General features: G+C 39.6%; 1 protein-coding gene across 1 annotated transcript in view; it reads left to right on the top strand.

Annotated features, from left to right (window-relative positions):
* TMEM220 (transmembrane protein 220) overlaps window positions 1-24624 on the top strand; it is a 377894-nt gene that overhangs the window by 272095 nt on the left and 81175 nt on the right. The window contains exon 3 of the mRNA XM_044080747.1: window positions 2372-2432. Within this exon, the coding sequence (XP_043936682.1) occupies window positions 2372-2432 (61 nt within the window). The remainder of the gene's footprint in view (window positions 1-2371; window positions 2433-24624) is intronic.

The following is a 24624-nucleotide window of genomic DNA, read 5'->3' as shown; positions in this document are numbered from 1 at the left end:
TTAGACTTTGGAACAGACTTCCTGTTAACATTTAAAACTGGAATGGGTTACTCAGTAAGGAGCATTATTGCTTCATACCAAGAGGTTGTCAGGCCCATTTGTTCGGTAGGGTGCTTTTTATGAGGAGACTGTAGGCCTTCTCTGTGTTCATGTTGATTTTCTATGGTTACTTTGATTTCCTCCCACAGAATGAGGTAGGCAGTTTGGCAACTTAAAATTGCCCATGTGAATCATAGTGTGTGTATCTACCTGAGAACAACGAAAGCTTGAAATGCCGACAACGAGAACACTGACACCAGAAGACCGACAATGGAAATGATCGACAGTTCAAAATCCCGACGCTGAAAACATCGACATGCGAAATTAGTGCGACTGTGTAAGTATGTGATAGTGACGGACTTTAGGGTTAGGGTGCGGGCAAGGTAAGTGTGTGTTAGTGACGGACTTTAGGGTTAGGGTTTGGGTTAAGGTTAGTGCATAGATAGTTGTGTATGTAAGGTTTAGTGTAGGTTTGTAAGGTTTTTGTTGTGCTTGTGTTGTGTGTGTGTTTTTCGGAAAATGAATTTGTTTTGTTTTGTTGACTGTCGGGATTATGGTTTGTCGGGCATGTGAACTTTCGTGTTTTTGAACTGTCGGTTTTGTGGTGTCAGTGATCTCATTGCTGATGTTTTCATGTAGATCTGTGTGTGTGTGTGTCCATATTTATGATATATGGAAGAAAGGCTTGAAAATTCCATTCCCTGCTTGTCTAGTAAATACTGTGGATGGTTGCAGTTGCTTATGGGGTCACTATAGGAGCTGGATATGATTCATTAACATTGGATGGATGGAAATTTTGAATATCTTGAAAACATACTAAGGCAGACAATATATTTTTTGTTGATAGACCCATTCATTCAGATAACTGTGAGACAAACAGTATTATTTGTATAGGATGGACAGGACAGAATCATACTATGTGGTGGTGTCAAGTCTGCAAATACCCCCAGTGCATGATATAGTTCTTCCATCCATAATATAACCTATTCTGATAAGCACAACCTTGTGCTAACTTAAAATAAGGGGTCCTGTTGAAACTTTTTGATGGAGAAGGTTTACCTGCCGAGGAAGAAAATAAATTATGTTTAATAGGTAGAAGTAGATGCATGCCGATCAGACTCCTGTGTGAATATATACAGATTTCAGAAATATGAAGATTTGCATACACACACACACACGTCATGTTACCTTTTTATTCAGGTCCATTAAAAAATGTATCAAAAACTGCTTTGGAGGAACCTGTTGTGGACAGAATGACAAAAGTGTTAAGAGTAACGCACCTAAATCATGATCAACTAGTAATGCATGATAGTGACCTTACTTTGCTGCTACAGGGCAGCGGTAATCCTGTTTGTTTATCAGTATGATGATAAAATAAAACCAGTTGTTCACGGTATGATATTCAAGTTTAGAAAGAAGTATGGCTATTTAGTCATCTGTGCATTTTTCCTTCTCCATCAGCTTCACCATCAGGCCCCTATGTGGATCCTCAAGTCACCCTTTCACTCCCCCATATTACCTGCCGCTTCACCACATGGGGGTTGGTCCCTTTCACTGGATAATCCACTTGGGATTTTAAGAGCTACTGTGGGAATGAGATTCTGGAACCATGAGCCATCAACTGTCACTGCTTTTGCTTATTTTATTTATCTTAGCTGTGCCCTTTGCTGTTTCCCCCCACCCCCCTGTGTCAGTCAGAATCCTGCTGAACAGATCTTCGCATTTAGGCATGAAGGTGTATTTCCACATACCCAGTATAGCTGTAGTGCATGCCACAGATCATAGTGACACTTCTTTTTGCGAGTTTCTGCTTGGCCAACACATCCCTTCTGACAAATGGTGCTTATGCAGTGGCTACTTTCCACTCCCTTCCTCCTGGGGTGGTTGAGCTGGTACTGTCAGCACCCTCCAGTCTTTTCCATTGTCCTTGCCTGGACTTGCTGATCAAACTTAGGTCTGTTATGTTGAGTGAGGAATTATCCTTCTACATCATGGAGATGGCTTGAAGAACATCCATTTTATTCCAAATCGGTGTTTGGAAAATGGAGATATTCTTTTGTTTTACAAACATTATATTTGATTGTAAATTTAAAGAATGGTGATCCTTATGACAATGATATGATGGTTCAGGCATAGCTATTGAACAGACCTCACTAAACTTAAGTAAATGGACATGTGCCACGTTATGGCATTGTGCTAAATCTGTTTGTGTAGATGACTCATTGCAAAACTGACTGCATGAATTGCATCTTATTGCTTTTTGTAAATACATTTCTTCATTAATGCTTCATTACTCTCTGTATAGATTTAATTTTTTTTTAATTTTCATTAGGTTGCATATTCCATTCCTGCAATTTTGAGTCTACTGACTGGCATAAATCCTCAGATTACAGGTACGGGTGATGTTGGATTGCATTTTTATAAACAAAACAGCATATTAAGTTTTTATTATTTATGTTTGCGTGTATATGTGCATTCATTTTATTTATTGATGGCCTGACTTGTCCAGCTGGGCAGTTATTTTTAATTAACTCCCAGAAATAAAAACACTAGCAACAATTGTTTGAATTAATTAGTTGCTGCATCACTCCATTCAGTGATTTACAACCTCCCTTTGAATCAGTTATGAGTTGTGTACGTGCTGTAAGAGGCCACTCATTTGAGGCTTAGACATTGAGAGAAAATTAATAGCTGACCATATATATCACATGCCATAGAGGGAGGGGCTGAGGGCAGGTAAGTTCAGCGATTCTGCAGTATTACTAGAGTATAAATACATGTTATAAGAACAATGTCATGAAGCTGACCTGTGTCATTACAAAGTTTAAAGCCTTTGTATGTTTGATTCAACATTGTTTTTATTAAGGTATTCGAGAGGCTAAGCATATAGGCCTTCTTGTAATTTTGTTGAGATTGGAGGACGATTGGGTTGATGTTCATCGTATTACCTTGCTGCAGTCATCACACTTGGGTTATCCTGCCGTCAGGCGGTCCCGCAGTCGACCCGAATTCCAATGTCTTGGTCCAGCGTCAGTTGCTGTCACTTCTTCCCTGACGTCAGTGCGCCAGGGGGTATATAAGAGGCATCCAACGCCATTTTCTTCTGTCTTTCTTGCCGCGTGGTGCCCGAAGCAGAAGCCGACACCTGAGATTTTCGAATCGAGTTTCAGTCCGAAGTCTTCAAAGCTAAGTACCCCATTGGGGAACCTTTTCTTGCCTCAGTCCGATGTCAGAAAAAGTTAACAATTGCATTTCTTGTGGGAAGCAAATACCTCATAAGGACTTTCATTCTTATTGTATACCTTGCCTAGGCCCAGACCACAACGTCACTGGTTGTCGGTTTTGTGCTAGGTTCAATAAGCGAACTATAAAGCGACGCTTTGATTTCGCACACTACTTTGGTAGGAAATTTAATTACACTATGCCATCAGAGCAACCGACTACTGGCGTGCATAAAAAATGCAAAGATAAAGACAGGCAGCCTAGATCCAAGCCAGACTCCGAGGCCTTGGCTGGGCCGGTCGCCGGTCCTCCGGTTTTCAGTGAGGTGACTATGCAGCCCCTGGCTACTGCAGAATCGAAACCCCAGAACGCTTCGGATTCTCTAGCAGAGAGTTCTAGGCTGATGCAGCCATTTTCTTTAGGCCCTACCGACGACATTACAGAAGGAGAAGCCGGTGCAGTAGAAACACCTTCAGTTTCAGAAGGTTTCTTCAGACCGACTACTCTCACCATAAAATCTTATGCTAAGCTTAAGACTCCTCTAAAACCAAAAAAGACTGCACTTCAGTCTCCAGATCAAGGCCCCACGCCTAAGAAACAGATGCTTAAAATGGCTGAAAATTTGATTTCTTTAATCAGGCATTCCCAATCCCCCCCCCCCCGACAAAAGGCCTAGACAAGAGGAGGATTATGCCTCCTCTGATCAAGTGTCTATTTCCTCAGGCTCCTCTGAGGACCAGGATTACTCCTTATGATGATTCTGATGCTGAAGACTCCATTCCCTCAGCTTCTCCCCCTGAAGACTATTCCTTTGGGGAAACCTTACATATCATGAGGGAACATTTCCACTGGGAAGGTCAGGACTACTCCGACTCAAAGAAAAGGCTCCGAGAGTTTCTTTTACTCCCCCAGCACAGACCACTTGCTATCCCCCCAGTTTTAGACATTGTGGATGATGTTTATTTAGAATCTAGTCTAAATCCTGATTCTCTGCCTCCTGCTCCAGCAAAACCAGATAGATACTATAGAGTGCCTAAGTCTCACAAATTCCTTTAACAAAAGCCCTGTTGCTGATCCAGAAACTATCTCCCAGGGTCCCAAAGGGGCTAAGGCCTCTATGGCCAAAAATCCTATACCCTCTGAAAGGGACTCCAGAGCACTAGATAGGTAGGGGAAGAAGGTTTACACCTCAGCTACTCTGGCTATGAGAGCACTAAATTGTCAATTCCATATGCTTAAATACCAGCAATTCCTAATGTCTCAAATAAAACAGAAGATGAGCACACTCCCTCAACAGTCTGAATTCAAGGAAATACAGGATATGTTGCATGCAGCTGAACAGGTGGGCAAACATACTTTACAATGTGGATTTGATTCCTTGGAAGCTTCCTGTAGAGCAGCTGTTACTGGGTCTGTTATACGTAGGCATGCTTGATTAAAGGAACAAACTCTGCCTGATCATGTTAAAGCAAAGTTACTAGATGCACCCTTACAGCAGGATGTCTTATTTGGGGTTAAAGCAGAAGAGGTTTTAAAGAAAATGGAGGATAAGGCAAAATCTATGCAGACGGTCAAAGATTTCTTACAGGTACAGCCCCCACGCTTCAGCAGAAATTGGCCAACAAAAAATTGGTCCTTTCCAGCTTCTGACAGACCACAGAGGGGTAAATACAGGTGCCCAAGGGGCAGAGGACAAGCACAAATCCCTTACAAACCTCGCTAATGGGGCACGGCAACACAGAAGGGAGGAGAAGACAGGTCCCAAACTACTAGAAGGCAAACACAATGACTTAGACCTCAAACTGCCAAGCAAAACTCTCGTGGCAGCTCCCTTGGGAGGAAAATTAGCACTTTTTGCAGACAACTGGCGCATCGTCACAAAGGACAAATGGGTCCTAGACATTATCTCACAAGGATACAGATTCCATTTCCACACCTTGCCAATGATAAAAGGCATGCCAAACCTGCCACAAAATCAATGGGCAGAGGCACAAAAACAAATTACAGCTCTCATGGACATGAGAGCCATTCAACTGGTACCTACACAGGAGCAAGGCCAAGGATTTTACTCAAGGCTCTTTCTAGTCCCCAGAAAGGACAATGCTTGGAGACCCATTCTGGACCTTTCTATTCTAAACACCTTCTTGCAAGTACCCATATTCAAGATGCTAACACTACAGCAGCTTCTTCCCATGTTGGGCAAGAAAGCTTGGCTAGTAACGTTGGACCTCAAGGAGGCAAACCTGCATGTCCCTATCAGACAAAATTGCCGAAGATACCTCCGCTTCATTGCAGGTTCAACCCATTATCAATTCTCTGCACTGCCCTTTGGCTTATCTACTGCGCCCAGGGTCTTCACAAAATGCCTGGCACCAGTAATTGCATACTGCAGACAAAGAGGAATTCAAATATACCCATACCTGGACGACTGCCTCATCCAAGCAGAAAGCAAGGACACACTCTTACATCATCTGGCTTTTGTAAAACACCTTCTAAGTTGCCTGGGGTACACAGTAAATGAAAAGAAATACAAACTAGTGCCCTCACAAAATATGACATTCCTGGGTGCCAGCTTGAATACAACGGCCCAGATGGCTTACCTGACGCCAGACAAACAACTACAACTAACTCAATACTTCAAAACAATGGCAACAAAGATCCAACTCCCTGCAAGAAAAATTCTGCAGGCCTTGGGTTTCATGGCATCTTGCATACTACTAATACCATTTGCAAAACTGCATATGAGGAAATTACAATGGTACCTAAAAAGTGTATGGACTCAACACAGCCACAGCTTGGAAACAATGATAACTCTCATTCCCTGCCTTCAACAGGAGTTTCTATGGTGGTCACAGGCATGTCACCTCAACAAGGGTCAGCCTTTCACCTTACCCCCAGCCAGGCAAACTATGACAACAGATGCATCGGACTATGCCTGGGGGGCACACATGGCATGATGGTGCGTTCAAGGCATATGGACTACAGATCAAAGAAATCTGCACATCAAAAAGAAATGCTAGCTGTACAGAATGCCCTGACAGCCTTCAAGGACAGCTTACAATAAGGACAGACAACACCACAGTAATGTGGTACTTAAACAAACAAGGGGGTACACACTCCTACCCTCTATGCAGGCAAGCAATGACCTTGTGGAACACAGCACTGGCTTACCAAGTTCAATTCCTGCTAGGAAAAAAGAACACATTGGCAGACAACCTAAGCAGAAACATGACAGACCCCCACGAGTGGAAACTGGATCCACAAGTATTTGCAATGATAACTCAAAAATGGGGACACCCAGACATAGACTTGTTTGCCATCCCCCAAAATTATCAGCTAACAAAATTTTGCACATGGACATTTCACCATCAAGCTTGGAAAGTGGACGCACTCTCATTCAGTTGGAAAATGCTGTCAGTATATGCCTTCCCTCCATTGCCCCTTCTCACAAAGGTGCTCCTCAAAGTCAGGATGGAGAGACCCCGAATGATACTCATTGCCCCAGACTGGCCATGCCAGCACTGGTACCCATTACTAAGGAATATGGCCCAAGGCCCACCATGGATTTTACCACAAATTTCTCATCTGCTCACACAGCAAGACAGTCAGATTCTACACAGCCAGCTCAAAACCTTAAATTTGGCTGCATGGCAAATCTCCTAAGCAACCAGCCAGCTCCTCTTTCACAAGCTGTTATGGATGTTATTCTGGAGGCCAGGAGGCCCAGCACCAGGAAAGCCTACTCAGACAAATGGAAAAGGTTTTGCGCCTGGAACCAAGCTAAAGGCCAAAATACCCTTCTGCCGGACATACCTCAGATTCTACAATATTTAACTGAGATGTTACACAAAGGACTTTCTTTTTCATCTATTAAAATCCACGCCTCAGCTATTTCAGCTCACTACAACATGGATCCTCCCTTATTTTCACATCCACTTCTAAGGCAGTTTCTCAGAGGGGCCAAAAACATTAGGCCTCCCAGGAGAGCACCAACACCAACTTGGGACCTCAATTTTGTTCTAGAAAAACTTACGCTGCCTCCTTTTGAGCCAGCTTTCTCAGCTGACTTGAAGTTTGTGTCATGGAAGACTGCCCTGCTGCTAGCAATTACTTCGGCCAGAAGAGTCTCAGAGCTTCAGGCTCTAATGGCGGTAGAGCCTTTCCTCATTTTTCATCAAGACAGAGTTTCTCTACGAACTAACCCCTCCTTTATGCCTAAGGTGGTATCCAGTGTGGCTCTAAATCAAACCATCCATTTACCCACCTTCTTTCCAAATCCGCACAACAAAGGAGAAAGACTCCTGCATTCCTTGGACATTCACAGGCAGCTACAGTACTACTTGGATAAAACTAAGGTTTTCAGAAAATCTGACCAGCTTTTTGTATCCTATGCTACAGCATCACAAGGAAAGGCTATCTCAAAACATACCATTTCCAAATGGATAGGACATTGCATATGTTTTTGCTACACCCACCATGGAAAACCAGTTCCTGCTAGCATTAGGCCCCATTCCACCAGGGCAGCAGCTACATCTACAGCCTTCCTCAGGGGGGTGCCTACCAAGGATATTCTAGAAGCTGCAACTTGGAGTTCAGTGCACACCTTCACCAAACACTATCACTTACCACTTTACTCTAAGACTAGAGCTGGCTTTGCCACTGCAGTTTTGCAGGGCCTTCTAGCCTCCTCTAACCCTGTTTGACTCCACCTCCCATCCTTAGCTTTGGGATTCTACCCAAGTGTGATGACTGCAGCAGGGTAATACGATGAACATAGTACAGTTTTGTACCTACCATAAATGTAGATGTTCGATTGTATACCCTGCTGCAGTCCAGGTTACCCTCCCTCCATCCCCTCTGACCTAACTAAAACCTTTCAATACCTCAAAATCTGATGCAACCTTTGTGGTGTATTTGCTTATAGCTGGAGGGATGTTTTGCTTGTGCTACTCTTTCAGTTTTGGTACTATCTACCGACCACCTTTTGGGGGGGGGGGGCACCTGACATCTGGGGCAAGAAAAACTGAAGAAAATGGCGTCGGATGCCTCTTATATACCCCTGGCGCACTGACGTCAGGGAAGAAGCGACAGCAACCGACGCCGGACCAAGACATTGGAATTCGGGCCGACTGCGGGACTGCCTGACGGCAGGATAACCCAAGTGTGATGACTGCTGCAGGGTATACACTCGAACATCTACATTTATGGTAGGTACAAAACTGTACTTTATCTGTTGAGTGCAATTGAATAATTTCTTTCATAGGGATGTACCACAAGGGTCTGGTTCAAAGTTGCAAGCAGCTTTTCTTCTTTGCGTGGTCTGTTACTGTCATTATGGGATATGCTGACCTAAATTTAGCTTTCAGAAATTCTAGTGAGAAGTATTTCATGGAAAATAAGCCAAGGTGTGAGAATAGCACACTGGCATTGAGACTAATAGTGGCACATTATTAATTATTTGAGACATTTTGCTGAATCAGATCTTTGAAGTTTGAGTCCAAAGCAGGTGGCAGCATCTGCGTGGTTAACTTGAGAAAATGGAATAGGGGTGTCTATGCCTTAGGTTCAGGAACTTGAGCAGTGGTAGTTTACATATTTTTATGGCCTTTTGAGAATTGTTTACCTTTATCTAGATGGTAGTTTTTTTTACCAGACCATAGAGGACTTGATTTTAACCTCACAAACTCAGAGGTCAGCAGTCAGCTTTGTTTTGTGGTAGATAGCCTTTACATGGTCATTATATGATGTGATGATTTTATTTTTTGGATTGATCCAATGGAGACTAGAAGTTTTAATCCTGTGCTTCTGAAGTGGAAAACCCTGCTGTGAAGAATCTTCCAAAGTATATGACAGAAGGTTGAGTTATAAGATTGCAGTTTCATCAGAGGAAACCCATTTTATGGAGCATAGGTCATTACTGAAATGTTTGGAATTAAATTTCTTCATAGTTCTTGAGTAGGCAAATTATTTTTTTCTTTACCAGAGACTTTATCAGTTCTTGTACTGATAGAAATTGTACAAGAACAGCAGTATTTGTAGTCCAAGACTCCTTCTTTGGCAGCTTGGCGTCTGTGTTCAGATTGGCTAAAACAGTGAGCTCACATTTCACACTGTATTACTAAGGGACAGTTTTAAGCTTCACTCAGCCTGTCCCATTTCTCCTCTGAAAAGAACTAGGTTTACTTTAGCTCAATATCACTTTTCTATGTTTCTCTCCCTTTTTGGATATCAAACACATTTTGTTGAGCCAGAAATGTAAATGAAGTTTAGGGTTCCAGATGCATTTTAATTTATCTACTACTCATGAGAGACCATCTGCTTTTGTATTGATGATACCACACCAGTGCTGGGGTATCATATTGTAGGACATACCAATGTTGGATTAAATTCCATTGTAGACGCTTACCTTTTTAAATGGCTGTCTGTAACCACTTTGAGAAATTATGATTTGTAACTACTGTGAAGATTTTACCTTAGGGGTAGTGTTGAAGTAGCTCACACTGTTTCCAAACCTTCCTCCTCAACAGCTGCATATGATTCTATCCTTGTTTGAAGCCTGTCATCAACCTCTTTTTCTCATTTTTACATAGATTGTCTTGGGGGGGGGGGGGGTCACAATTAACATTAGTCAATGCAATTAAATCACCTAGAGCCAGCGCTTGCAGTGCAGGGTGTCTAGCCATGATGCATGACTGAGGTGCATTTCCAAATATTCTGTCTCTGAAATCTGGCTGAGTATTGTGCCAGACCCAAGGCTAGAAGCTTCTGCCTGCAGGATGCACTGCTGACTGAAATCAAGATTGGCCAGTACAGAGAGGGCTCAATCAAAGCTTCTTTTAAGTTCATGGAAAGCCTACTCACAAGCAGTGCCTAGCTAACCTTACATGGTCATTTTTCAGGTAAGATCTGTGAGATGAATGGCTCTGGTTCTGTAGTGAAGGACAAGCTTTCTGCTGTTATCCCACAAAATCCCCTTACCTGTTTTTTTTTTTTTTTTGGAAATAAGCCTAGGCCATGCATGTATAGCTTTTAGTTTGTAAGGCTGTGACTGCATTATGACACCATGTACCTGGTAAGTTACTTCTGTCTTTCAAGGTAAGCAGAAACTTTGCAGTGTGGAGGGTGTGAAAGTCACTCCTTGAAATATGTTTCGCACCTAATTCACTGAAAATTTGAACTTTAAAATGCGTACAACAAAATAATAAAATATAGTCCTCAGTTGAGTTAAAAATGGAATATCCTTTATTGAAACACACAAACAAGCGATCCTAGATGAGTATAATGAAAAGCATTAAAGGCATTTATTCATTAATTTATATATAATCAGGTTATTTGGAGCAAGAGAGTGGTTACAGAGGATGGTTCTGTTAAGAGCAATAAAAGCATTAAACTCATTCCTTTAACCAAGTTCCCCTTAACACCACAGTGTAAACTGAGACTGTGCTACCTTAGAACTGAAACTTAAAAGCTAGAGACAAAGTAAAACATTTAAGAACAGCTTATTAAGGCTAACCTACTGGTCCAAACTTTATAAATTAAGAAACCAACTCACTAACAAAATGACTAATTAACTAACAGAAAGACCTACCACTAAACATCTATCAGAATAAAAATTAGTAACTTACAAACTGAAACACTTTTAACAATTATCACTTTTGTATCAAATAAGTACTTCATCAGGTTTGTGTGTAAAAACATATAATATTAATGAACATGTGTATAAATCTACAAGTGAACACCTAAGTAGGCTGAAAACCATAGCTATAATTGCTAAGGTGGAAATACAGTGAAAAATGTTAGAAAAATAAAGCATTGATGCTCTTCAAGTTTGGCATCCAACTAAAAAAGCACTTAGTTTAAGTGAGTAAAAGTATCAGAAAACATTACCAGTGTCAGTTATTTTTATTGTAAAATACTTACAATGTTTGATATTTGTCTATAACAGTATTAGCATGTATAATATTAGTGTGTAATGTCAGCATTAATCAGTCCCATATCAGGCTTTTAATAATCTTAACTCATTACATCCGAGTGATGCCTCCAGGTGCATCTGCAGTTACCTCCTACTGCTCCTCTAGGCGTCAAATATTGCTTGCTCATATTTGCATTAATAATTCCAAAACCATGCTATATACAAGGTTTAAAAATATTTAATCTTGAAGCATACATGATGGTAAACACAATTGTATTGATATTTGACCTACGTCAATGAGTATTTGTTAGAATTGTAAGGTGATAACTTTATTTTTTAAAGGCTAAAGCCTCGCCCACTAGGAGTTAAAGGTGCACAATCAAAAGAGCTGTACTGGGGGGAATGAGGACAGTGAGGCAGTTTTCTGAGTTCTAGTATGCCTTTTATTTAATTAATCCCTGATTTTCTAAAAGAGTTCAGTTTCAGCTGCCACAGTAGTTCACATTTTTTCTGAAAGGTTAGGAATGTCTCCTTCCAGTTCCAAAAGTCCACATGATCAATAATTTGAAATTTAAAGCTGCAGGTGCCGAGCCAGTGCTTTATTCTTGCATTTAGCTCTAATTTCAGAAAGATGGCCAGAAATCCTTTAAGTCTGTTGAGCATTATCCCCCACATAAAATTATTCACAGTCATTGCAGCTTGCCCTGTAAACCACCTGCATTGAGTTACAGTCACCTCTTGTGTTGGTTTTAATCAGTTTCTTTAAATAAAGGCCGAAAAACATGCCTCCCTCCTGTATGTGCTGACAAAAAACACAGTTGGTTCCACACTTATTGGTGCATGTATCCAGTGGTTTGGGCCTACCTTCATCCCAACTCCTAATGTTTCTGGCTTTCCTATGCACAAAGGAAGGAGCTTATCTAAGGATGTCCATTAGATAAGATATTTCAGTAATTATGACCCAGTTCTCTCTAATAATAATGATGCTGTCATTTATTATTTTGTAATACATATTTTAAAGTTCGACTGTTAGTGAACTAGGTGCATAACATATTTCAAGGAGTGAACTTCACACCCTCCACACTGCGAAATATTATTTTTTTTTGGGGGGGGGGTTGAATTGCCCTTGACTTTGACTAGTATGTTTGTTATGACGAGATTAAAAATCCAACAATCATTCAGTACTTTAAGTTGGTCTTGTGGTTTCAGATACCATTTGGAGGTGGCCTTGGTTGGTTAGCCTTTCACTAATTTTGAAGTTATTGTGGCTCAGTAGGTTTACATTGAGACCTTCTTTTGGGATCAGGAACTTATTGGAATTTATCTTTCTTTTCCCACTTTGGACTAGCTATCAGCAAGTGGGAGGTATGATGCTACAGTGTGTAGGATCCTACCATTTTAAAGGGCTGTTCGCTGCTATTGAGTTGGAGTCATGGCCTGAATCAGAGGTAGCTTTGGGAGGATGAGTTTAGTTGTAGGTTATTCTTGTAAAGAATAAGTGTTCTTCTGACTACTGTCTTTCCTAGGCTACTGTCAAAGATATACCAATAAAGCAGGAATGGAGTGTGGTTTCATTCTTAATGTAGGATTCGGCTACTGCTACAATATTTGAGGAGTGGATGTGTATGAGTGTTTCATTTGAGTTAATTTAGTTTTTAGACTTTCTGCATTCAGTAGGGAACATGTAAGGGTTGTGGAGGTGGTAGGTTGGAAATATTGTTTTGGAAGTGGGGGGCCAGGGCTAGGTTTGATATTGCCTTGAATACGTGGTTGGAGGATGACTGGAGTGAGTTTAAATAGAAGTTTAACCCAGTTGGTTTGCAGATGTGGATGTTTGGGTTGGGGAGATGGGTAGTAGAATATCTGGGGTTGTATGCAATTGCAGAATGTTGTATTAGAGTCTGAAAATGTGAAGTGATTTGTGAGGATTAGGATAGGTGCAATGAAGTGTTTATATGAAAATGTTAGCATTGTCAATAACATATTCAGAAATATCCACATTAAAAACATAGAACTTTATAACAGAGTTACACATCTGTTTGCTTTCATCTACTACTGTATATTTCGTCTGGACTCACAATGTTTAGTTAAAAATAAATACAAAATTTAAATTTTCTTGAAATTTACAGGCTTATAACATTACATAATACCAATAATGTAGTCATTTATGATGCCTAAATGTTCTTTAAGTTTACACAACACAGAATTCATTGTCTACATTTGAACTGTAACTCCGAGTGAAGTGATTTCTAACAGTACCAAAAACTGTTTTGCTTAACTTCACTGCAGGGTAATATGGATAAGTTCCTGTCAAGGAAGAGTTGCTTCAACTCTTGGGAAAAGAAACAAAAGAGCTGTTTGAAATGACGGGTATTTGGAAGCCATCTAAAATTAAAAATATTTGTATGCCCCCATTAGAAATGTGGTAGGATTATTGTCAACATTTAAGATGATAAACTATACTGCAAAAGTTTATTTATGAGAAACCTGCAACTTGTGTTTACTGTCAACCATAGTTACTAAAATAAAAGTACTAGATACATATTAAAATAAAATTTCCAGTTAGTAGATATAAATATTTTTACAGGGGCTCACTTCCTCTGCACTCCCAGAGATCTCCCTGCTAACTAAACACAGATACTGTAGTACCTTGGAATGAAGAGGTGCTTTATTTTCCTTCAGACCAAGCATTCCATTTGCAGTCACATATTTAATATAATTAATTTTTAGGGATGTTTGGTGTCATTTCCGCATTTTGTTTTACCCCCCCCCGTCTACCAGTCATAAGCCCCTTGTCAATCTAATGAGCCATTTGTTCCCCTCTAACCATGGGGGGGGGGGGGGAGTCTGCCAGGAAAGGTCATAATTTAGGAAACTATTGGGGATGGTTTACATTTTTCCTTCATTTTGGGCAACACCAACACATGCACTCATTTCCAGTAAGCATGCAATGGGTTGATGGCACTGGGCAGTCCTTTCCTTCTGCAAGGGATGTATGTTAGCAAGCAACTCTGCCTGTCATCCTCAAAGTATAGCTGGTAGGTTCCTTGGTCATTTAACAGCTATGTGTTCACTGAGTGAGTAGCCACATTTAACCCCCTAGAGAGGTGAGGAGGCCATTCACCCTCCTTGCTTCTTCCTCCCTCCCTGCCTGCTTTACCAGTACTGGGGTCACTAACTGATCTTAGTTACCTAGGCTGCAGTTAGTATTCCATATACACCATCCCTGTGTGACACCCAGGATGTAGTTAGTGTTCCATAAGCACCATCCCTGTGAAGCACCAGGGTGTAGTTAGTATTCCATAAACGCCATCCCTGTGCGACACCCAGACTCTAGTTAGTATTCCATAAACGCCATCCCTGTGCGGCACCCAGGCTGTAGTTAGTATTTCATACATACCATCCCTGTGTGGCACCCAGGCTGTAGTTAATATTCCATAAACACCATCCCTGTGCGGCACCCAGGCTGTAGTTAATATTCCATAAACACCATCCCTGTGCGGCACCCAGGCTGTAGTTAGTATTCCATAAATGCCATCCCTGTGTGGCACCCAGGCTGTAGTTAGTATTCCATAAACGCCATCCCTGTGCGGCACCCAGGCTGTAGTTAGTATTCCATAAATTCCATCCCTGTGTGGCACCCAGGCTGTAGTTAGTATTCCATAAACACCATCCCTGTGCGGCACCCAAGCTGTAGTTAGTATTCCATAAACACCATCCCTGTGCGGCACCCAAGCTGTAGTTGGTATTCGTAAATGCCATCCTTGTGTGGCACCCAGTCTGTAGTTAGTATTCCATAAACATCCATGTGTGGCACCCAGGCTTTAGTTGGTATTCCATAAAGACCATCCATGTGCAGCACCCAGGCTATAGTTAGTATTCCATAAACACCATCCATGTGTGGCACCCAGGATGTAGTTAGTATTCCATAAACACCATCCATGTGTAGCACCAAGGCTGTAGTTAGCATTTCATAAAACAATCCCTGTGCAGCACTGAGTTAGGCTATAGCTTCTCTTCCACATTTCCGGGTGTAAGAGAGGTTAAGCTTCATTGCAGAAACATTTCTGAATTGGTTATGTTGTATTTTTCTGAGTATGTAGGCTTCATTTTGCTTCCCAAAAGCATACAAATAGTTTCAAATATTTGTTGTATTTAATATTTTGAATGCTGCCAGTGAATTCCTCATGTTATATGTAATATATATACAATTATATGGACCCTAGTCTTGCAGTCCCTTTAAACTCTGTGTTTTACAACAAAATGTTAGAGACTTAAGGTCTACTCTAAATGACTGTTAGAAGTCATGCATTCTATAGAAGACTTCAGTTACAGTTTTATTACTCTTGAACAACAATTAGTAGATGAAATGTGCAGTTTACTTAAGCTACATTTTCACTAAAGATAGTATGACTAGGACATTTCATAGATTTTGGACTTGTTGCTGCAGCACCACTTTGCATACTTTCTCAATGAACCAGAAATTTACAGAGTTTGTTTCAAGTTTCTTATAATGTGTATTCTAAATTTAATGATAGTGTTTAATAGGGAGGTTTGCTTTTAAATATTTGCAAACTACTATTTTGAGTTGTAGCTTCATCTTTTATGATTTAAAACTTAAATATTTATAGTATAATTATTAATACATCTCCTTCTATTCCCATGTTGCAGTATTCAACATATGGGTTTACTCCTCTTGCTTTGTGAACGTCCAGCCAGTATACAAAAGTTTTCAGTCACTGTATGGTGTGTGGGACTTCTGACATGGCTCAAAGAACATGGGCCATAAAAGTGACATCTGCACGCACCAGCCCTCCGAACTTCTCAGCCGCCAGTCAAACACCAGGTGTTCCTTCCTTCACAGCCGTTGGATTTGAGAAGTCAGATAAGTGCCCTGTTGGGGAATCTTTCAGTCCTTTTCTTTCATTTAATTCCTGTTCATGTCATCCAGAAAGTGCAAGTGTAAGTGCGGCCATCAGATACCTCACAAGGACGCCCACAATCAGTGCCTCTTTTGTGTAGAATGGTCATACGATTACAAGGCCTGCTCCATTTGTCAGGTGTTTGTGCCCAAAACATTGAGCAGCTGTCTGCACATGCTTAACTTGTATTTAGAGAATCAAAGGTTAAAACAAATAGCTTTGGGGATGGAGTGTTCCTCCGATGTACCTACCGAACCGCCAAAAAAGAAAGCCAAGACTGTACAGCCTACCACCACAGCTGCATCCCGTTACTGAATGAGAGCAAGAATAAAACTGTTCCCTAAAAAAATTACATTTAAAATATTCTACATATTAGCAAATGCAGACACTTCTGTTAAAAGGAACAGTCTCATCCCCAGTGCAGAAAATATGGAATAGAGTCACTCTTCTCTCCAAAGACAGCTAGAAAAGGGTATAAGAAATTAGCTGTGACCACAAAACAGTCCAGAATATATACAACAAACGGGTTTGATATAATTTTTATAATTATATTGTAGTAGTTGTTAAAATACAAACAATTTATTTATTAAAATAACGCAAAATAAAGGTATACCACTGTTGAATCTGGTAAACGCAACTGTCCCAGAAAGTAATAAATAAAACACTTAAAAGTATAAAGGATGTTGCGAAGCGAGCTATAACAAACTCTAGGATGAAACTGTCACAAAATGCAAACGATCCACCAATGTTAAGACTCCACAGGTTTATTGTTCCAGAAACAAACTTTGGATAAGCGCTTTCACTCTCTTAATAGCTTCCTCAGATCCTCCTCATAGTAACTAAAATAGGACCATGCATATATATAGCAAAGCATAAACAGTTTATTCAGCAAGGGGGTGGGGGAGGTTAGGGGATGCTTACCAGGTTTTTTTTTTTTGTAGGATCCTACCATTTTAAAGGGCTGTTCGCTGCTATTGAGTTGAGTCATGGCCTGAATCAGAGGTAGCTTTGGGAGGATGAGTTTAGTTGTAGGTTATTCTTGTAAAGAATAAGTGTTCTTCTGACTACTGTCTTTCCTAGGCTACTGTCAAAGATATACCAATAAAGCAGGAATGGAGTGTGGTTTCATTCTTAATGTAGGATTGGCCACTGCTACAATATTTGAGGAGTGGATGTGTATGAGTGTTTCATTTGAGTTAATTTAGTTTTTAGACTTTCTGCATTCAGTAGGGAACATGTAAGGGTTGTGGGTGGTAGGTTGAAATATTGTTTTGAAGTGGGGGCCAGGGCTAGGTTTGATATTGCCTTGAATACGTGGTTGGAGGATGACTGGAGTGAGTTTAAATAGAAGTTTAACCCAGTTGGTTTGCAGATGTGGATGTTTGGGTTGGGGAGATGGGTAGTAGAATATCTGGGGTTGTATGCAATTGCAGAATGTTGTATTAGAGTCTGAAAATGTGAAGTGATTTGTGAGGATTAGGATAGGTGCAATGAAGTGTTTATATGAAAATGTTAGCATTGTCAATAACATATTCAAAATATCCACATTAAAAACATAGAACTTTATAACAGAGTTACATCTGTTTGCTTTCATCTACTACTGTATATTTCGTCTGGACTCACAATGTTTAGTTAAAAATAAATACAAAATTTAAATTTTCTTGAAATTTACAGGCTTATAACATTACATAATACCAATAATGTAGTCATTTATGATGCCTGAATGTTCTTTAAGTTTACAACACAGAATTCATTGTCTACATTTGAACTGTAACTCCGAGTGAAGTGATTTTAACAGTACCAAAAACTGTTTTGCTTAACTTCACTGCAGGGTAATATGGATAAGTTCCTGTCAAGGAAGAGTTGCTTCAACTCTTGGGAAAAGAAACAAAAGAGCTGTTTGAAATGACGGGTATTTGGAAGCCATCTAAAATTAAAAATATTTGTAGCCCCCATTAGAAATGTGGTAGGATTATTGTCAACATTTAAGATGATAAACTATACTGCAAAAGTTTATTTATGAGAAACCTGCAACTTGTGTTTACTGTCAACCATAGTTACTAAAATAAAAGTACTAGATACATATTAAAATAAAATTTCCAGTTAGTAGATATAAATATTTTACAGGGCTCACTTCCTCTGCACTCCCAGAGATCTCCTGCTAACTAAACACAGATACTGTAGTACCTTGGAATGAAGAGGTGCTTTATTTTCCTTCAGACCAAGCATTCCATTTGCAGTCACATATTTAATATAATTAATTTTTAGGGATGTTTGGTGTCATTTCCGCATTTTGTTTTACCCCGTCTAAGTCATAAGCCCTTGTCAATCTAATGAGCCATTTGTTCCTCTAACCATGGGGAGTCTGCCAGGAAAGGTCATAATTTAGGAAACTATTGGGGATGGTTTACATTTTTCCTTCATTTTGGGCAACACCAACACATGCACTCATTTCCAGTAAGCGTGCAATGGGTTGATGGCACTGGGCAGTCCTTTCCTTCTGCAAGGGATGTATGTTAGCAAGCAACTCTGCCTGTCATCCTCAAAGTATAGCTGGTAGGTTCCTTGGTCATTAAACAGCTATGTGTTCACTGAGTGTGAGTAGCCACATTTAACCCCCTAGAGAGGTGAGGAGGCCATTCACCCTCCTTGCTTCTTCCTCCCTCCCTGCCTGCTTTACCAGTACTGGGGTCACTAACTGATCTTAGTTACCTAGGCTGCAGTTAGTATTCCATATACACCATCCCTGTGTGACACCCAGGATGTAGTTAGTGTTCCATAAGCACCATCCCTGTGAAGCACCAGGGTGTAGTTAGTATTCCATAAACGCCATCCCTGTGCGACACCCAGACTCTAGTTAGTATTCCATAAACGCCATCCTGTGCGGCACCAGGCTGTAGTTAGTCTTTCATACATACCATCCCTGTGTGGCACCCAGGCTGTAGTTAATATTCCATAAACACCATCCCTGTGCGGCACCCAGGCTGTAGTTAATATTCCATAAACACCATCCCTGTGCGGCACCCAGGCTGTAGTTAGTATTCCATAAATGCCATCCCTGTGTGGCACCCAGGCTGTAGTTAGTATTCCATAAACGCCATCCCTGTGCGGCACCCAGGCTGTAGTTAGTATTCCATAAATTCCATCCCTGTGTGGCACCCAGGCTGTAGTTAGTATTCCATAAACACCATCCCTGTGCGGCACCCAAGCTGTAGTTAGTATTCCATAAACACCATCCCTGTGCGGCACCCAAGCTGTAGTTGGTATTCCGTAAATGCCATCCTTGTGTGGCACCCAGTCTGTAGTTAGTATTCCATAAACATCCATGTGTGGCACCCAGGCTTTAGTTGGTATTCCATAAAGACCATCCATGTGCAGCACCCAGGCTATAGTTAGTATTCCATAAACACCATCCATGTGTGGCACCCAGGATGTAGTTAGTATTCCATAAACACCATCCATGTGTAGCACCAAGGCTGTAGTTAGCATTTCATAAAAACAATCCCTGTGCAGCACTGAGTTAGGCTATAGCTTCTCTTCCACATTTCCGGGTGTAAGAGAGGTTAAGCTTCATTGCAGAAACATTTCTGAATTGGTTATGTTGTATTTTTCTGAGTATGTAGGCTTCATTTTGCTTCCCAAAAGCATACAAATAGTTTCAAATATTTGTTGTATTTAATATTTTGAATGCTGCCAGTGAATTCCTCATGTTATATGTAATATATATACAATTATATGGACCCTAGTCTTGCAGTCCCTTTAAACTCTGTGTTTTACAACAAAATGTTAGAGACTTAAGGTCTACTCTAAATGACTGTTAGAAGTCATGCATTCTATAGAAGACTTCAGTTACAGTTTTATTACTCTTGAACAACAATTAGTAGATGAAATGTGCAGTTTACTTAAGCTACATTTTCACTAAAGATAGTATGACTAGGACATTTCATAGATTTTGGACTTGTTGCTGCAGCACCACTTTGCATACTTTCTCAATGAACTAGAAATTTACAGAGTTTGTTTCAAGTTTCTTATAATGTGTATTCTAAATTTAATGATAGTGTTTAATAGGGAGGTTTGCTTTTAAATATTTGCAAACTACTATTTTGAGTTGTAGCTTCATCTTTTATGATTTAAAACTTAAATATTTATAGTATAATTATTAATACATCTCCTTCTATTCCCATGTTGCAGTATTCAACATATGGGTTTACTCCTCTTGCTTTGTGAGCGTCCAGCCAGTATACAAAAGTTTTCAGTCACTGTATGGTGTGTGGGACTTGACATGGCTCAAAGAACATGGGCCATAAAGTGACATCTGCACGCACCAGCCCTCGAACTTCTCAGCCGCCAGTCAAACACCAGGTGTTCCTTCCTTCACAGCCGTTGGATTTGAGAAGTCAGATAAGTGCCCTGTTGGGAATCTTTCAGTCCTTTTCTTTCATTTAATTCCTGTTCATGTCATCCAGAAAGTGCAAGTGTAAGTCGGCCATCAGATACCTCACAAGGACGCCCACAATCAGTGCCTCTTTTGTGTAGAATGGTCATCTGATTACAAGGCCTGCTCCATTTGTCAGCTGTTTGTGCCCAAAACATTGAGCAGCTGTCTGCACACACTTAACTTGTATTTAGAGAATCAAAGGTTAAAACAAATAGCTTTGGGGATGGAGAGTTCCTCCGATGTACCTACCGAACCGCCAAAAAAGAAAGCCAAGACTGTACAGCCTACCACCACAGCTGTATCCCGTTACTGAATGAGAGCAAGAATAAAACTGTTCCCTAAAAAAATTACATTTAAAATATTCTACATATTAGCAAATGCAGACACTTCTGTTAAAAGGAACAGTCTCATCCCCAGTGCAGAAAATATGGAATAGAGTCACTCTTCTCTCCAAAGACAGCTAGAAAAGGGTATAAGAAATTAGCTGTGACCACAAAACAGTCCAGAATATATACAACAAACGGGTTTGATATAATTTTTATAATTATATTGTAGTAGTTGTTAAAATACAAACAATTTATTTATTAAAATAACGCAAAATAAAGGTATACCACTGTTGAATCTGGTAAACGCAACTGTCCCAGAAAGTAATAAATAAAACACTTAAAAGTATAAAGGATGTTGCGAAGCGAGCTATAACAAACTCTAGGATGAAACTGTCACAAAATGCAAACGATCCACCAATGTTAAGACTCCACAGGTTTATTGTTCCAGAAACAAACTTTGGATAAGCGCTTTCACTACGAATAGCTTCCTCAGATCCTCCTCATAGTAACTAAAATAGGACCATGCATATATATAGCAAATGAAACAATTAAACAATTAACATCATTATAATTTAAAGAAAAAGTGATATGTTTAAAAAAGCACACAAATTTATCCTAAACACTTTTAAAAAGTTGTTGAATAGAATAATTTATCTAGCAGACTTGATAAAAACTATACTTGTAAAATAATATATATGTATAGAAGCTATACAAAAATATGTTAAAACAATTATACTCAATGGGTGCAATTTATAAATATACATATCTAAACATGTCATATATGCATGCAATCATATATATTATGCATACAAACGTATATATTATGTATAAGGCATAAAAGTCATTTCACATTCCTCCGCTGTCTTAATTTAGGTTTAATGGACGCTATTTCATTGAGCCCAGACCCTTTATCAGCTCTTAACAGAACTATCCATTCACTTTCCTTACTTTCTGTGAGGGTCCTGATATCTCCACCCCTATTACTGGGAATCACAACCTCAAGGATTCTAAACAAAAAACTGTGCGATTCCCCAAATAATGTAATGTGCTTAGCCAATGCATTGTGGCTCGATCTTTTCCTAATGTGATATAAATGCTCACATATCCTGTCTCTAAAGGTACGATTGGTCTTACCCACATAAAAAGACAGGCATACCTGGCATACTGCTAAGTACACCACATTGATGCTCATACAGTCAGCATCTGCATTGGTTCTAAATATAGTTTTTAAATCAGGGTGAAAAAAAGTTGTGTTGGTATCAATAGAAGAACAAAAATTACAATGGCCACAAGGCTTGGTATATCCATCTCTCTTGGGTCCCATTTCAGATTTGGTGGAACATAGTATTCTCTTCAAATTCTTCTTATTCCTGAATAAAAAACGTGGTCTATCACCCACTATCTCTTTCAGGTCACTATCAACCTGCAGGATATCCCAATGCTTTGTAATAATTCCCCTCATCTCTAGATAATCCGAAGAGAAGGGTGTTGTGAAATTAACATATCTATCAAAGTTATTCTCTTTGCTTGACGTCCATGGAGTACATGCTTAATGACATTTACTATGAACCCATTTCCACAGAGGCAGTACAGGACATAATTAGATACGTTAAGGATACTTTACTTGATATCCACAAGAGCAGACTAATAGATAAAGACCTATATGATTATCTAGTTATTAAAACACCTGTGATTCCCGTTATAAATGGTCTACCCAAAATACATAAGGATGCTCATAACCCACCCATGAGACCAATAGTTTCAGGCCATGGGTGGGTTACTGAGCATTTATCCATCTATACGGAGAAATACCTAAGAGGGGTATTGAACAACAATAAATTCGTACTAAAAGATTCAAAACAGTTCTTAGTGGAGTTATATGAGAACATCAAGCAATTTGATAGCACTGATACATTCTTATTTGCCACCTTTGATGTACAATCATTATTTACGGTTATTCCCAACAACCTGGGACTTGCTTATATAACTGATTATTTGAAAGAACATAGTGATTACACCATAGTATCAATAGACCTTATAGTTAATTTTTTAGAACTAGTTTTGGAGAATAACTTGTTTATGTTCAAAGATGTCACATATAGACAGCTGGATGGCGTAGCAATGGGCATGCCTTGTGCCAATAGCTACGCCAATATGGTTCTAGCCCATTGGGAAGAACATGTTCTTTTTTCTGAGACTCTATTTAGAGAACACGTTGTTTTTTATCGACGCTTTGTCGATTTGTTTATTCTTTGGAATGGGACCATAGATGAACTGGAGTCAATGTTTCTTGTTATGAATAATTTGACAAATTGCTTCAAATTCACAATGCAATTTTCTACACATAAAATAGAATTTTTAGATATATTTGTTGAGAGACTGCCTAATGGATTCATAAATACTGGTGTATACCGCAAAGCTTGTTATAGCAATTCTTTACTCTTGAGATCGAGCATGCACCCACCTTTTGTTTTTAAGAATGTTATGAAAGGTCAAGCAATCAGAGCATCCAGGTTGAATCCCACTGATGAAGGTTTTATGTTAGAAATAGATGACCTAAAGGGAAGGTTGACAGATAGAGGATATAATACAAATGAAGTAAAGGTACACTTGGCAGAAGCCAATGAACTATGTTCATCTATAGCTACACCCTATTTTGGACCCCATAGTGCTAATGGGACAAGCAAAGAGAATAACTTTGATAGATATGTTAAATTCACAACACCCTTCTCTTCGGATTATCTAGAGATAAGGGGAATTGTTACAAAGCATTGGGATATCCTGCAGGTTGATAGTGACTTGAAAGAGATAGTGGGTGATAGACCACGTTTTTTATTCAGGAATAAGAAGAATTTGAAGAGAGTACTATGTTCCACCAAATCTGAAATGGGACCCAAGAGAGATGGATATACCAAGCCTTGTGGCCATTGTAATTTTTGTTCTTCTATTGATACCAACACAACTTTTTTTCACCCTGATTTAAAAACTATTTTTAGAACCAATGCAGATGCTGATTGTATGAGCATCAATGTGGTGTACTTAGCAGTATGCCAGGTATGCCTGTCTTTTTATGTGGGTAAGACCAATCGTACCTTTAGAGACAGGATACGTGAGCATTTATATCACATTAGGAAAAGATCGAGCCACAATGCATTGGCTAAGCACATTACATTATTTGGGGAATCGCACAGTTTTTTGTTTAGAATCCTTGAGGTTGTGATTCCCAGTAATAGGGGTGGAGATATCAGGACCCTCACAGAAAGTAAGGAAAGTGAATGGATAGTTCTGTTAAGGGCTGATAAAGGGTCTGGGCTCAATGAAATAGTGTCCATTAAACCTAAATTAAGACAGCGGAGGAATGTGAAATGACTTTTATGCCTTATACATAATATATAAGTTTGTATGCATAATATATATGATTGCATGCATATATGAGATGTTTAGATATGTATATTTATATATTGCACCCATTGAGTATAATTGTTTTAACATTTTTGTATAGCTTCTATACATATATATTATTTTACAAGTATAGTTTTTATCAAGTCTGCTAGATAAATTATTCTATTCAACAACTTTTTAAAAGTGTTTAGGATAAATTTGTGTGCTTTTTTAAACATATCACTTTTTCTTTAAATTATAATGATGTTAATTGTTTAATTGTTTCATCTACTATATATATGCATGGTCCTATTTTAGTTACTATGAGAAGGATCTGAGGAAGCTATTCGTAGTGAAAGCGCTTATCCAAAGTTTGTTTCTGGA

This window comes from Protopterus annectens, chromosome 8.part0 (genome assembly GCF_019279795.1).
Source record: "Protopterus annectens isolate FY-2018-M chromosome 8.part0, PAN1.0, whole genome shotgun sequence".
Classification (NCBI taxonomy): domain Eukaryota; kingdom Metazoa; phylum Chordata; order Ceratodontiformes; family Protopteridae; genus Protopterus; species Protopterus annectens.
The sequence above is the reverse complement of the archived record's forward strand: the minus strand, read 5'-3'. Positions and strand labels throughout refer to the sequence as shown.